We start from the raw sequence: 15088 nt of genomic DNA on the forward strand, positions 1-15088 counted from the left end.
CAAATTAAAATTATAAATTAAAATAGTATAAATTCAACAACAAAAAATGTAAATACTCAAAATATTAATAAATACCATGTTAGTATATAAATAATAAAATAAACTCTCAAGTTCTTGAAAGAGTATTATTGAGGGATAAAATAAGACAAGCCAATAAAAAAAACTTTTTTAAGTGATATTTATATGGACAATCCAGTGCACTTTCATTTTCCAATGATTTATGCTCTGCTGTTATTTTTAAATCATTTGAAGAAAAAAAAAAATCAACTTTCTCAAATAAGATGCTGTTTTTTTTGTTTTTTTTTAAATGCATAAGAAAAGCATCTTCAAAAACCATTCCATTAAAAGACTGTTGATTGTTGTAAAATCATTTTACTACTGTTTACATAAGAAAATCAAGACATTACCAAAAGTATTCAATGAACAGAGAATGAGATGGAAACACATTATGAACAACTGACCGAGTCGACATGAAAACACACAACAGGCCTATTCGTTTTTCTATCAACCATGAGTCTTACAGTGTTTGTTACCACACATCTCGATGTTCAAACCACAATGAACATGATTAGACTATATTTGAACTAGACAACAGCATAAAAACTGGTTTTAATCAGAACACACCAATAGAAAATAGGTTGCAGCATGTTGCTGCACGGCAGTGATAAAGTCTTTAATTTGACAGAGAAAGAGGAGGAGAAATAAGCGATTAACTTTGGTTTGTATTGACAAAAAGACCTCATAAACACAACTATCAGTTCATCCACGGCATCGCAATACATCCCAGTTCAATCTGATCTTCTGTAACAGAAGCTAAAAGACTATAATGAAGAAATGACCTTCACAAATTAACTTCACACTAAATAGTCCTTAAATGGGAAACATTCGGAAATCTGTCACTGATTCTAGACACTTGTGGCACATGAATGTTTAATTTTAAATCTACTGATTTCAGGTATTAGCGTATGTAGCACTAAAGATGTTCCTAGTACTATTTTAATAAATCAGTAGATATACAAGCCTGATAGTTGTGCTGTAATATGTAAGAAGCAATAAGCAACAAAAATATTCAAAATAAGTCATCTAGATGTGCAGAGGGAATAAAGATGTATATTCAGCCCTGAAGATAAAGAAAATACCAGTTTTGTTTAGAGACTAGCCATCTGATCAGCCACAAAGTACAAAAATGCTACATATTGCTTAACAGAGAAGCATGCGGCGTCTTTCAAACCAATTGACAACCAGACGGACAGATTGACAACGGATCATACTTCCAAGAGTTTTATTATCAAAAGTGGCCTATTATACTGAGAAAAAAAAAAAAGACATCACACGTACAGAAACAGAAAAGGTGCCACGTTGGACAAATGTCATCACCATCTAATCGTTTGGTGATATGTATGGAAGAGACCCAGTAAGTGTAAGAACAAAACAGACAAAAACAAGGTCTAATACCTGGAGATATGAACTGCAAAAAGCTACAAAATGGGAGGGAGATGTGGTGAGCTGGCCAACAGAGAAGACAAATGACTTCTGAGAAGGGATACGATTCAAATGAGGAATAAAAAGAGATAAAAACAAGGTAAGGGACCAAAAGATGACGTCTTCATTTGAATTATCCAGCAATTATGAACGAATCTCCGCATTTGGTTGGGCATCAATAGTTCTTTCATCTTCTCTGATGGTCAACAATCACGATTTTACATCATTTGTTTCAGTGTACAATTAAAAAATAGTAACAATTTTATTAACAGAATAAGTATAATCAGTATAACAGAATATCTCCCGCTAATAATCTTAAAATACAAACAAAAGCAGAAACCCTCCCATAATTGCTCACAAATCATCTTTTAATTTAAGCCTCAAAAAAACAAAACAAAAAAAACACAACATTCACCTTTTGGCTTTTTTAACCATAAACAAACAAAAAAAAATGTTCCCCCTGTCATCTCTGCCTCAATTTCTATCTTTTTATACGAGCTGTTATCGCAAAGCTGGACTCCGTCCCATTTTTCTCGCTCTCTTCCTCTACCAGAAGTCTCGGCGGTGGTAGGCATCTGGATCGCAGTACTTGGTCACCACCACTCTGTTGGCGAACTTTCTTCCCGTTAAGCCCTGCATGGCTTTCTGGGAGTCGTAGACAGATGTGAACTCCACAAAGATCTGGAAAAATAAAACAGATTGTGGGATGGTTTGTGTAGCACTACCAGATGTTCATTGCTGGAGGGTTCAGAGTCAAAGTACTTTAATCAGCACCTACGTAAAAAAAGGACTGAAAAACAGCCCAAACCCATGGTCCCCCATGCATCACTTGAGCTGGTTTGGTAAGGCTTACCTTGCCGGTTCCAGGGATGTCGAGGCCATCAACAGGCCGAGGAATCTCTATGCTCTTGACCTGGCCATATTTGGAGCACTCCTCCTTGACGTCCTCCACTATCTCCTCGTACTCCTCGTCGTCCAGGAGCTCCTCTGGAGCCACCATGTTCATCAGGCACAGGACCTCGGTAGGGATGCCGCCCATCTGCATCATGGAGTTTGCCATCATCCCCGGTACTTGCAACGTCACCGGAGTCTCATTTATACTCGTCTACAGATAAATAAAAAGAAAGACGGCTTGAGAATCAATTTATCCTATTTAAAATAAACTTATGCATCAGTGCTGCACACATTTTGAAAGACTTTTGTTTTTTTGGAACATGCACAGATGAGACCAAGAACATATGCACTACCATTCAAATGTTTGGGGTCAGTAAGATTTTATTCATTTGTTTTTCTTTTTTTTTGAAGAAAATGAATACTTAAGACATTTTTAATATTAAAACAATTTCTATTTTAATTAAATGCTGTTAGAGTAAAGTAGAGTTTTCACAAAAATATTACGTGGCACTACTGTTTTCAACATTGATGATAAGAAATGTTTCTTCAGCAAATCAGCTTATTAAAATTATATCTGAAGGATTATGTGAAACCTGAAACTTGAGTAATGAAAATCACAGGAATAGATTACAATTTGAAATATATTAAAATAGAAAACAGGCCATTTAAAATTAGAATATAAAAAAATAATGTTTCACAATATTACTGTTTTTACAGTATTTTTGCTCAAATGTATGCATCTTTGGTGAGCACAAGAGACTAGTGTTGTCACGATACCAAAATTATTGTTTCGATACCGATACCAAGTCAAGAATTGTGATTTCGATACTTTTTCGATACTTTTCCTGAAAAGGGAGAAACTCTCAAATATCATTGCTGTGCTTTATTTTAAAACCGGGACAACATTCTAATCATATAACACACTAATAAATGAACATATGAACAGCAGATATATTAAACATTTGAACAAAATATTATTAAAAAAAAATAAAAAAATTAGAGCAATGACATTCAAGGTAAAAATAATAATAAATTTAACAGCATTATCTCAGTTATCATAAGAAACATAAGAGTTACCAGTAATAACTTTATCTTGATTCTGAACTTTGAATAAAAATATGAACAGCGATTATATTAAACAATGTTTAATAATGGTAACATATAATAAGCCTCATTGGTGATATATTTTACATATGGGGAGAGAGTTGTGGAAGGCCTATACTTCATGTTAAGCATAAATATATAGCAGCAAAGACAACGTCGTGTTGACGGCAAAATAGGCTACAGAATATTGAACCACAATACACTGTATTGAGAGGTGCAGTATTTGAAAATCAAGCATATTTTTTTAAATTACATTTATATCTGCATTTATGTCAAAACCTAGAGGCTTTCAAAACATCAAAATGTCATTTATTAATATGTATTCCTGTCAAAATGACATAGAAACATCTTTTCCCATTCTATTTTGCCTGGAAACGCTTCGAACACGCTTGCGTGTCGCGTGAAAAATAGGCGTCGGTTCTATTTCTAGCATGCACACGATTTCCGCGCGGCTCGGGCGCGCATGTAACGCAGGCAGTGTGCTAGCTCTAACCTGTTAACATGGGAGCCGAAATAAAAACTGACACGCCACGCAGCTGAGACGCTCACGCCACGCATCCAGTGTGTCGCCGGCCTTACAAATCTGGAATGCGGTCATTCTTTGAAGTATCGATACTAATAAATGTAGGAATCGTGACGTTTTTAATTTCCGAGAATCGCGATACTTTTGAAGTATCGGTGCACCGTGCAACACTACAAGAGACTTTCAAAATCATACAAATATTAACAATTTAACCAAACCCAAACTTTCGTACAGTAGTGTAATAAGAAAAAACACGTACAATGCTTTAACCACAAAAATGTCGCCAGGTCTTATTTGTATAAAATGTCTTCAAATGAGTGAATTTCACGTTAAACTTGATTCTTACCATTGTGGCATTCTTGGCCCCTACACTTGCCCTCTGAACCAGCAGCTTCTTATCTGCTAACTGCATACCATTCAATCCTGCAATAGCCTGGAAGAAACATTAACAGATTGACTTCATCTTAGCATATGGGCTAAACATGTTAAAATCCATGCACACAGTGAAACACTAACCATGCCAACTCACCTGATCATTGATGTTAACATCCACATATTCACAGAAAGCATAGCCCTTTGAGAGGCCGGTAGCGCTGTCCTTAACCAAATTGAAGGCTTTGAGAGGTCCAAAAGAGGTTAACAACTCTTTAACCTGAATACACGAAGAAAGAAATTCAGGATTTACATTGCATCTATAACACAAGCAGGAAAAAGGTAAAACAAACAAATAAAAACATTACATTTAAACATTTAAAGTCCCCCTGTGGTAAAATTCAAGTTTTTAAATGTTGTTTATATGCCTATGTGTTGTTTTTAATATGCTTTAAGACAAATCATGTGCAAATTCATAAGTCAACACCATTGCTGAGTATTTTCTCTTTAAAACCGCAGTGAACCAAAGACGGTCTCAAACGCGGTAAGAAATCACTGGTGTTTCTGACGTCACAAACTACCTTGTAACCAATCACGACAACGTGTGATCGTCAACGAGTGGATCTCTGAGCAGGTGTGAGTGAGTAAAGCCAGGGCTAATTTGCATTTTCAAAGAACTGCGTATACTAAATGAGGCAAGGGTGTAGAGTTACAATCAAGCTATTCTAAGGTTTTTAAAAAACTTTTAAATTTGTAATTTTGGTGATCAAAAATGAGTTTTAAGGGATTAAATTATTGACTACAGGGGGACTTTAATTTCCCCCGAGATCCACTCATAATGTTATTAAAGTTTTTTGTGCCATAAACATTTCAGCTATTCCCTGACCAATTTCCACCTTTTTTGCTGTGAGTTTGCTCGTGTGTCAAATATGCATATATTACCTGGTGTTCAAACAATCTGTCCTGAAATAGAAATAATCAAGGACTTTTTAAAAAAATCAACTTCAACTGCTCATTTCTCATGTTGGGAAGGATATGCAGAGAATGAAGAGCCACATGCAGCCAAGACAAGCACAAAGCTGGGCAAACCTTACAATATATTATTGTTAGCTTTTATAGTGTTTATGAATAATACAATCTGTCCTACTAGCTCATTATTTCACTATGACTTTCTCATTATTTTGTGCAGTTTAGTTTCAATAAATGTTGTTCTTTTTTGTTAGTTCCAGTAAAAGGGAGCAGTATGTTTTCATGGCACATGAGGCTCTTATATGAGTTATATAGACTTTCTACCAGAAACCATTTGTAACCAACCTGGTCGTCGTTGAGATAGTTGGGCAAACCTCCAATGAAAAGCTTGTGAATAGAGTCTGGTACAACAGTGGACACCACACCTGTGGAGCAGATGGAAAACATTCCTTAACAGTCAATTGACCGGCAGAAGAAAAGGAAGAGAATAATAGACAGATAGACTACAATCATAAGGTTGTAACAGACTCATTTTCTTAGGTTTAACAAAATACATTTACCTGAGAATTGAGAATGTAATACAAATGTATGCTGAAATCACCCATTTGTAATCAAAAGAACAAAAGGAACATGTCATGTTTGTTGTAGTTTGAGATCTGAGCAAAGAGGGAACTGTAAAGTGGTCATACCCGGCACATATACGCTGGGGTTCTCGCTCATGCCAGGTAATGGCTGATAATCGTGTGGCCGGCGAATCTTTAAACTCTGCCCCTGGAAGATGATGCCATCAAACGCCATGGCCTGTGTGGTCTCATCCACTGATCGGAACTGAAGAATTAACGGGAGGAAAATTGTAAAGAACCAAGCTTGTCAAGTCATAGGCAATATAAGTCAGTGTGTACAGGTGTTACCCACCTCAAGGAAAGCAAAGTTCTTGTCCTGGTTAATCTGGACGGCAAGAACAGGGTTTCCTGGGGCCTGAGTCAGACCACCGAGTCTCATCTGGGCATTGAAGAAGTCCATCATGGATTCCTGAGGAAGAAGGGTGTTATATAATGCAAAGACATTCATGCGTTTAAAAAAAAAGGATGCACAGATAATAAGATGGAGATCATTTTTAATGTTATGAACAATAACCTATAAAATGGCGATATTTAAGCACTAAAAATTCCTTTTAAATGCCACGAGTGAATTTAGGCAGCACATTATGCACACTATGAAATTGTTTTTGATTCACTCTAAGATTTGCTAAAGATTGTATTTAAGTGTTAATTATTTATTAGTGTTTTTTTAAAACGCAGTAAGTGATTTCTGAGAAACGCTGTTGAAAGTGAATCGGACCGAACGCCACAACACACTGTCGTGTCCAAGAGTAAGATTTGAAGAACGACTGTAGAAAGAGAGAAGGCTGAGAGACATTACAAAAGATAAAAGCACAGAGGACTATCACAGGAAAAAGAAGGGTTATGATAAGGCAAGAGCTTTAGGCACCGCGTTAATATTAGAAAAGCTTTCCAGCGCTGGAAAAAACAAAGCGGGAAGGCCTGAAAACAGATGCAGAGGTTGCGTAGGTTCTGCTCCACATGTGAATAACATTATGTTTCACAGATCAAAGATATGGTGTTGTTGCAGTGTTACCTATAGTAACAGGACAGTGTTGAGTGTCATTGTTTGTCTGGAGCTGCTGGCGCCAAACAACCAAATCTTGCTTGTATATACTCTTTTTTTATTCTTCCTTGTCGTTGTTAGTCATCTTCACCGGTTTTATTTTTCTTTCCGGGAAGCATTATTTTGTTTCTCTTCAGCTATGATGAACTATGATCCACTTTTGCATTGTGTGTTCGTGCATTTTGGCGGTGGAGCAATGAGGGGAGGGGTGAGTTTGTTTGGGTTGATTTCAAACATCAACAGTGTTTCTCAGAAATGTGAAGATAGGGGAAACGAGCATGTACAATTAAATATTCAATATGCTTCTGCAGAATACATCTAATTGTGCCAGTGTTCTGTGTGGATTTGTTCTCTAAAACCCTGCAGAGTAATTCTAGTGTGTGAATAGTGTTCATTCAACACCTCTGTGATGCCAAATGGGATGTTGCCAACGTAAAGCCTGCGAGCCTGGCGAGTCATCTGACTGCCCACTACGGGCACCGGGGTCGGCGTTACTGCCAGGCCGTCTGGCGTCATGGTGGGCAGCAAAGCGGTGGCAGGGATCTGACCAGCAGCTGAGGAAGAGAAAGACAGAATAATTGCATCAACAACAGAATATGAATTATTAAATAACATTACATTGTTATTGTCAAGAGATGCCTGAACCAAAACATTTTTTAAAATTAAGGCCAGACAAAGAAAGAGGAAGAGAATAAATAACAGTTGATCGGGGTGGGCGATATGAGCAAAAAACAAAACAAAAAATCATAAAAATATTTAGTTGATACTATACCAAAAGTATATAGTGGCCAAAAGTGATGTCCAGCCAAGGAAAAATGACATCTTCACCCTTTATTTATTAAAAATCTGTTAAAGATTTTGTAATCATATTATGCAGCTGGGCTTGGAGTCAAATTGTTTTATTTGTGATAACGCAATGAAACATAACAAATTGGCCAGGCTGTCAAAGAAATTATGAACATGCAAAAACAAGAACCAACACATTTTTTTTTTTTATCAATATATGCTTTTTCCTGTGAGCTTTTTGTTTTTCTATGCATAAAAGAAAACCTGTAGCTTGCCTTTTTTGCCAAATCATTTTGTCAGATAAATACCTTAACCAAGTGTTTTTTTTTTAGATTTAAAAAATATATATTGTCCTCATATTTCAATAATTTAAATCAAACTTGTATCTCCTCTGGACATCACTTTTGACCACTACTGTACAGCATGATATAGTAATTTTATGGAAAAATATAAAAAAAACCCTACTGACAAATAATGAATTTAAGCATTTTTATTTGAAGAGTCTACACATTTCTGTGCACCATTTCAACCGGTTTATCACCCACCCCTACTTAGTGAGTATAATGACTGGACACAGGGTAGTCTTTTAAACCATGTTGCTCACCTTGCATTGCCTTGTACTGCATGGGTGTAATATGCTCAAAGCCAGGAGGCGGTACATCCCAGTACTTCTTAATTTTCTTCTTTTTCTCCCGTTGAGGTGAACGGCTGATTTACAGAAAGGCAGAGAGAAAAAGAAAAGAACCGAAGTGAATTCATTTTTATCTAACTGGTATATTACATATTCAACAATGATTACTCTTTTTTTTCTTCTTTTTTTTTAAAAAAAAGATAAAAGAGCCAAGTCATTTAGTTAAATTATTCCTTTAAATCCAAAAGAATAGTAAAATTAAAATTGCAATAAAAAAAATTGCGAAATAAGAATAATAATCTGTAACTGTTACAGTTGGCACTAATTAAAAATATTTTACCTAGCGTAACAACTCCACACATAAAGACAAGGATTATAACGCAGAAATAAGTATTAATTCATCTCACAAACTCCTTCAATGTCAAAACACTAGCCAGATGGATTTGTAAGATGTAAACAAATGGAAAAACTGGGTCAGCCAATCTGCAGTATTACCTGACGTTTTCTTGGGGATGGTTCTGAATTTGATCACTGAAATGACATTTAAGAACAGGGTTTGACATGTAGCTACTTTACAGTAGCTTAAACCACAGTACATAAACTGAATGAGGTTTAAGAGCAAGACTAATGATTTTACCGTGCATCCTGCCTTATTCTTGATTACAGTGCACTTAAAACGGACTACTTCAGTTTTAAATTCAGCTTAAACTGCGTAAATCAAGCATAATTAAAAGGGCATGAATTGACTCGTATTGTAATAGCAACATCTATTTCAACAGGGCTCAACAATAAGAATAGCTTGCAGAAAAATCAGATATTTAAATATGCAATATGCATGTACATCAACTAGCCCAAAGCTCTCACTCTGCACCCTCTTTATTGTTGAGCCTTGAATAATGATGACAATAACGTCACGACATTCCCTCTCGCACCTGCGTCTATGGCGGCGGTCCTTGCTGTCGCTGCGGCGTTCCCGGCTTCTTCTCTCTCTGCTCCTCCTCTTCCTCTCTCGACTGCGGCTGCGTGAGGGGCTGCGGCGCCGGTGCCGGTTCTCTTTGTCCCGCTCTGAGACAGAAGAAAGAAATGAAAAATATGAGCATCCCAAAAAATTAGTCAAAGCCACAGGCTCCTGAAGCAAACCAGTAGGGATGCTCCTAACAGGATTTTTGCAGCTGATACCGACAACCCATTTCTTGTCATCATGATCGGCCGATACCGATCATTCAAGCTTTATATAAGTGATATGTACTTGTATAAGAGAGTCTCTATTGACTCTCTAAAACTTTTTTTTTTTTTAGTTAAAAGTACTGCCACAGATGTTGCCTTGGTTATATACAGTGATGATGTATATTGTTTTAATTGAGAATCAAATATATAACCACAACAAATATTCTTTTGACAATAAACATTGAATAGGCCTTTAAAAACAGGGCTTACACAAACCAATAACCATATCAAATAGTTTGGGCTTTTCACAATCCTGTCAACTACATCTGGGCCAAATTCTGTTGATATCTCAAAGCAATCGAAGGTTTTGGCATTTGGAACCATGGTAGGCTTTTTATCAAAATCTAAAAACCTCTCCAAACAAGTGATCTGAGTGTTTTACTGAACATAAGAACTACTTACTAGGGCTGTCAAATAAAAATTCAAATTTTGAATATTCTTAGAATGAAAAAAAGAAAAAGAAATGCACATTCGGATGCAAAAACCGTGCATAAAAGTTTTTGGTGTGTCAAGCTTATCCAGTACAGCGTGATGCGGCTGCGTTGTTAATTTTGAAAAATGGTGAAAAAAAGAGAATGAGGACTCGCGAGTCAGAGAGAATAGGTCAGAGCATTTAATTTCAATAAAAGATGCAATGCTTGATTTGCTTATCGCTTAAAGGGATAGTTCACCCAAAAATTAAAATTAGCTCATGATTTACTCACCCTCAAGCACTCCTAGGTGTATATGACATTCTTCTTTCAGACGAATACAATCGGAGTTATATTAAAAAAGTAACCAGGCTCTTCCAAGCTTTATAATGGCAGTGAATAGCCTTTTCAGTTTTGAAGTCCATCAAAGTGCATCCATCCATGATAAAGGTGCTCCACACAGCTCCGGGGGGTTAATAAAGGCCTTCTGAAGCGAAGCGATACGTTCGTGTAAGAAAAATATCCATATTTAAAACTTTATCGATTAAAATAACTAGCTTCCGGCAGACGGCCTACAGGGCCTACTTGCGCCAAAAGAGTAACACTTGATGTATGACGTAGCATGTAGGAGTAGGGTAAGCTTTGACGCCTCTCATGGTTCAAAAAAACAGGGCTGGGCAACAAACTCAAGCTCCTCCGACATTTCTCTTTAAAAAATTTCGTTTTAGACTTCTAATTCGTGACTGGTGTTTTTAATATGGGTATTTTTCATACATACGCATCGCTTCGCTTCAGAAAACATTTATTAACCCCCCGGAGCTGTGTGGAGCACCTTTATCATGGATGGATGCACTTTGATGGACTTCAAAACAGAAACGGCCATTCACTGCCATTATAAAGCTTGGAAGAGCCTGGACATTTTTTAATATAACTCCGATTATATTCGTCTAAAAGAAGAATATCATATACACCTAGGATGGCTTGAGGGTGAGTAAATCATGGGGTAATTTTCATTTTTGGGTGAACTATCCCTTTAAGACAATACAGTAGCCTACTTTTTTCATCTAACATTAAGTTTTGCCTTTAGAATGCGAATTTTGCTAATATTTAAGAAAGAAATTCGAATTTAGCTTTTCAGCCATTTTGACAGCCCTACTACTTACATGTGTAAATGCCGCAATAAAGCATGAAAATATTTGTAATAATTACATAGATTAAGTAACAAATAATGAGATCCTGGTGGATGAGTGATGATCTTCCAGTGCTGTTTTAGCTGTGCGCTCCTATTCTATGGCGCATGGTAAATCAAGGCCTGTTAATTAAACCAATCCAAGTGCGCTCCAGCTGTAAACCAGTGTCCGATTGGTCTCTACACATCGTCCCTACCCACTATACCCACCCACCATGCCCGAGATCAAGCTTGAACTTTCATCATGTTGGCGATGCGAATGGACCACGGAAGTCCTATAGCTTTAGCCGAGCAGCACGTCAAGTCACTCAGTGAGGATTTTCTCAAGAATGACGCATCATGTTATGTATTTAAATAAAGATGTGCAATTTACTATTTTTACTACCGTTTCACGAATTTACAAAGCAAAAAAAAAAGCCTAATCTGTGTAGTGTTCACATGTGCATCGGCGGCGACTTTCATATGAATACTTGTTGTTTGGTCGCATATTGATCACTAGTTTGATTACTGATTGGTCGCTAGTTGACACATTTTTTTCCTCAAATTTTGATCGGTTTGTAAGATCGGCCAAATTTTGTGACTCCCGATCGAGTCATAGAGTAAGGAAAGAGGAAGGAACAAGAAGAGAAAGCCCATTCCAGCTGCAGAATGAAAGATTTGGCACACTATTATGTAGAGTTTCACAGTGAGTATCTAGGGGAAAAAGGAAGATTAGAGGTAAAGGAAAGAGACAGGTTGTGTGTGCTTTTCTGCACCTCATTATTGGATACCCACCATGACCGTTTAGACTGTCACCTGTGCGGAAGAAACGAGAGGGGTTAAAAAAGGGAAAACAAAAGTTATTGCAACTCATTTTTACTTACAAACAGAATACAGAATGTAGGGCTGTAAAATCGATTAATCGCAATCAATCGCATCTAACATAAAAGTCAGTGTTTACAATATATGTGTGTGTATGTATGTATATATATATATATATATATATATATATATATATATATATATATATATATATATATATATATATATATATATATATATATAATTTTATTAATATATATAACCATGGGTGTTAATTATTGACAATAAGTTTAATCCATGAGCATTTTAATTGTAGACATTCAAGTTTGAGTTTGTTACTGTGTTTATTTTTAAGAGCGTCAACCTGTATTTATAATTTCTATATGCAAATATGGTAAAGCAGAGTCATTCTCCCAGATTGGCTTGAGAGAGTTGTTGTCCTGCTTAACCATATTTGCATACAGAGATTATAAATACAGGTTAACGCTCTTAAAAATAAGCACAGTAACAGATTCAACCTTGAATGTGTACAATTAATGCACATAGATTAAACTCATTGTCAATAATTAACAGGTTTTAATAACCCAAATTTACCCAGGGTTACACACACACATAAAAATATATTTGTATAATATATATATATATATATATATATATTAAATACACATATTATGTAAACATACTTTTATGTTAAATGTGATTAATCGCAATTAATCGATTTTACAGCCCTAACAGAATGTGTCACTTGTGGCAGGTGATCTGACAACAATGTAGACTAGACATACAAAAACGTAAATTACAAGCTGATCATAAGTTATATATAAAACAATAAATTCAAAGCTTATAATGGCATATTAATTCTGGGACAATCACCACCACAATAAATTCAAGTAAGCTCTGAGCTGTTGGTTTCAAATATAAAACTTTCCCAGCAGTTATTGTAGAGGGGTGTTTTTTTTTTTTATTATTATTATCATTATTTTAAAATTCATGTACTACATTATTAAGACTTAAAATCTGCATGAAATGGAACTTGCAAGTGTATTTTCTTCACTATTGTGACATCTGAAATGGCTTCTTAAACAAGAACAAATTTTAGGTCCGGACTTGATTTTGTCCATCGGGAATTGATTGGATCGTTGTGGTTTGCTATTACTGTGATCTCATGTGACAGGTTGTCCCGCCCTCGCGCCAGTAAGCACGTCATCAGAAAAGCGATGTCGTTGCAAGTGGGAGGGGGATGTTAATTTGATTGGGAACATGGGAACACGAATTTAAAAAAAGGAATGGTGTGCACGGATAAATCATTTATAACACTGCAATATTCCATAATTTTAATTTCATGTTGACTTTAAGTACATTGAACTTTTCTTGACACATTTTATCCAAACAAAGGGAGTTGTTTCACCAAATACAGAATAAATTAAATAACACGTATCCTGTCAGTAAATATAAACAATTACCAATTATCAAATATTTATGCATATTTACAGCTTTCTAGATCTATTTTCCTCTATAAAGCATAAAAAAATGTTTCAAGCGCTGAATGCGTTAAATTACCGTAAGCATCAATATGTTTAGTTATTAAGATAATATGATGCTATGCAAGTGATTATCGTTCAAGACAGGCAGTGGTGCACATTTATACTCACCTTGTTTGTTTTCAGATAGCTGTCTCTCGAATTCATCAAAATCAGACATCCTGGTGTTTTGATCTAACCCAGACTCTGAAACTTCAGTTAACACGCTCTTTCGCTTTTAAATAGCGCTCTCTTTGTCACACGCAATTTCAAGGGACGGACTATAAAAATGCAGATGTTTTAAAATGTTACACCAGCATATATAGTTTCAAAAAATGCACTTAAATTCGTGGAGAGAGAAATACACGCTTTGCTTTAGAGGGTTGTTAGCTGCTAATGCTAACTCGAACCACCGCAGGGTGAAAATGAAAGGCTCGCGTCGGCAATACAGATGATTAAACCCCTTAGCTAGTAATATTTACTCTTTTAGATAGTCTCTTTGATAGTCAAATGCTGTAAGTTGTCATTATTAACTGTGTTGAAGTCTAACCCGTCTCGGCTGAGGAAGCTAACCGCTCATTCCGCGTTGGCGGATGCTGATCGTTTCTTCACAGCCCCAAAAGTCACTCTGAATAAGGGAAATTAAGCTGTGCGCCCCTACTGACCAGGGGGAACAGTTTTTTTTTTTTTTCATCCACTGTTTAATCCTCCATCAATCTTCCACTTTGCAGTTTAGCTCTAATTATCTGAGATTAGACGTACAATTTCCTCTTTAAAAAGAGTGAAGGGGATTTGTCGCTGTAAATGACTTAAAGATGCGTTCTTTCATACAATATTGGAGATGTTTAATAGCAGCAGGGTACAGTTTTGAAAGTCATAATACAAAAGTCTCAAAATACAAAAAATAATAGATAATCACAACAACAAAACTCCATTTAAGCCATTAAACGGATGTTGCAAAGTATAAACACTGTTTTAGCATTTGCTTTAATATTATACAGGCACAACAAAGGAGGGTTATGAACTAGTTAATAGACACCAAGGGTAATGAACAAGCCCTTTTCTCATAAATTATATTTTAAATCAATAAACAATCTTTGACATTTATGGTTTGCTTTTATGAGTCGCACTGGTACCCAAAAGTGTACAAAATTGCACAAATGTAAACAATGACTCTGATATAAAATACCTTGTTTATATACATCATTATCTTTCAACTATTGTCAATTACACTTCTACCCAAGTGATTTCAATGATTAACAGATGTTGAACACAACAAAGCTACTATTCTGTTTTTTTTTTTTTCTTCTTCTTCTGTTTTTCTCTTCACTAGACTATGTATGGAAAAGAACGCACACATATTAAAGAATAATGTGTTCCTTTATCATTTGATACCAAAACATGACTTAGGAAAAGATTAGAAGGAAAGACTGAAGATGATTTAGGAACACAATTTTTTTCTTTTTTTTTTTCTTTTTTAGATGGTTGCAAGGTGATAACTTTATTTATATT

At 35.8% G+C, this 15088-nt stretch overlaps 1 protein-coding gene across 2 annotated transcripts; it reads right to left on the reverse strand.

The window, feature by feature from the left end:
• Window positions 1-1265: 1265 nt before the first annotated feature.
• u2af2b (U2 small nuclear RNA auxiliary factor 2b) lies at window positions 1266-13897 on the reverse strand. Of its 2 annotated transcripts, XM_084131982.1 has the most exons (14): window positions 13709-13897; window positions 12030-12050; window positions 9362-9494; window positions 8925-8960; window positions 8403-8506; window positions 7415-7566; window positions 6260-6376; window positions 6034-6172; window positions 5690-5769; window positions 5318-5338; window positions 4533-4655; window positions 4350-4436; window positions 2336-2587; window positions 1266-2163 (listed from the first exon to the last, which is right to left on the reverse strand). In XM_084131982.1, exons 1-14 carry the CDS (start codon window positions 13755-13757, stop codon window positions 2029-2031), a joined length of 1449 nt encoding a protein of 482 aa, XP_083988108.1. In that variant the 5' UTR covers window positions 13758-13897; the 3' UTR covers window positions 1266-2028. The 2 variants fall into 2 exon arrangements, with proteins under 2 accessions (XP_083988108.1, XP_083988109.1); XM_084131983.1 differs by lacking the exon at window positions 5318-5338.
• Between the last annotated feature and the right edge of the window lie 1191 nt (window positions 13898-15088).

Source organism: Abramis brama, assembly GCF_963993115.1.
Source record: "Abramis brama genome assembly, chromosome: 12".
Taxonomy (NCBI): domain Eukaryota; kingdom Metazoa; phylum Chordata; class Actinopteri; order Cypriniformes; family Leuciscidae; genus Abramis; species Abramis brama.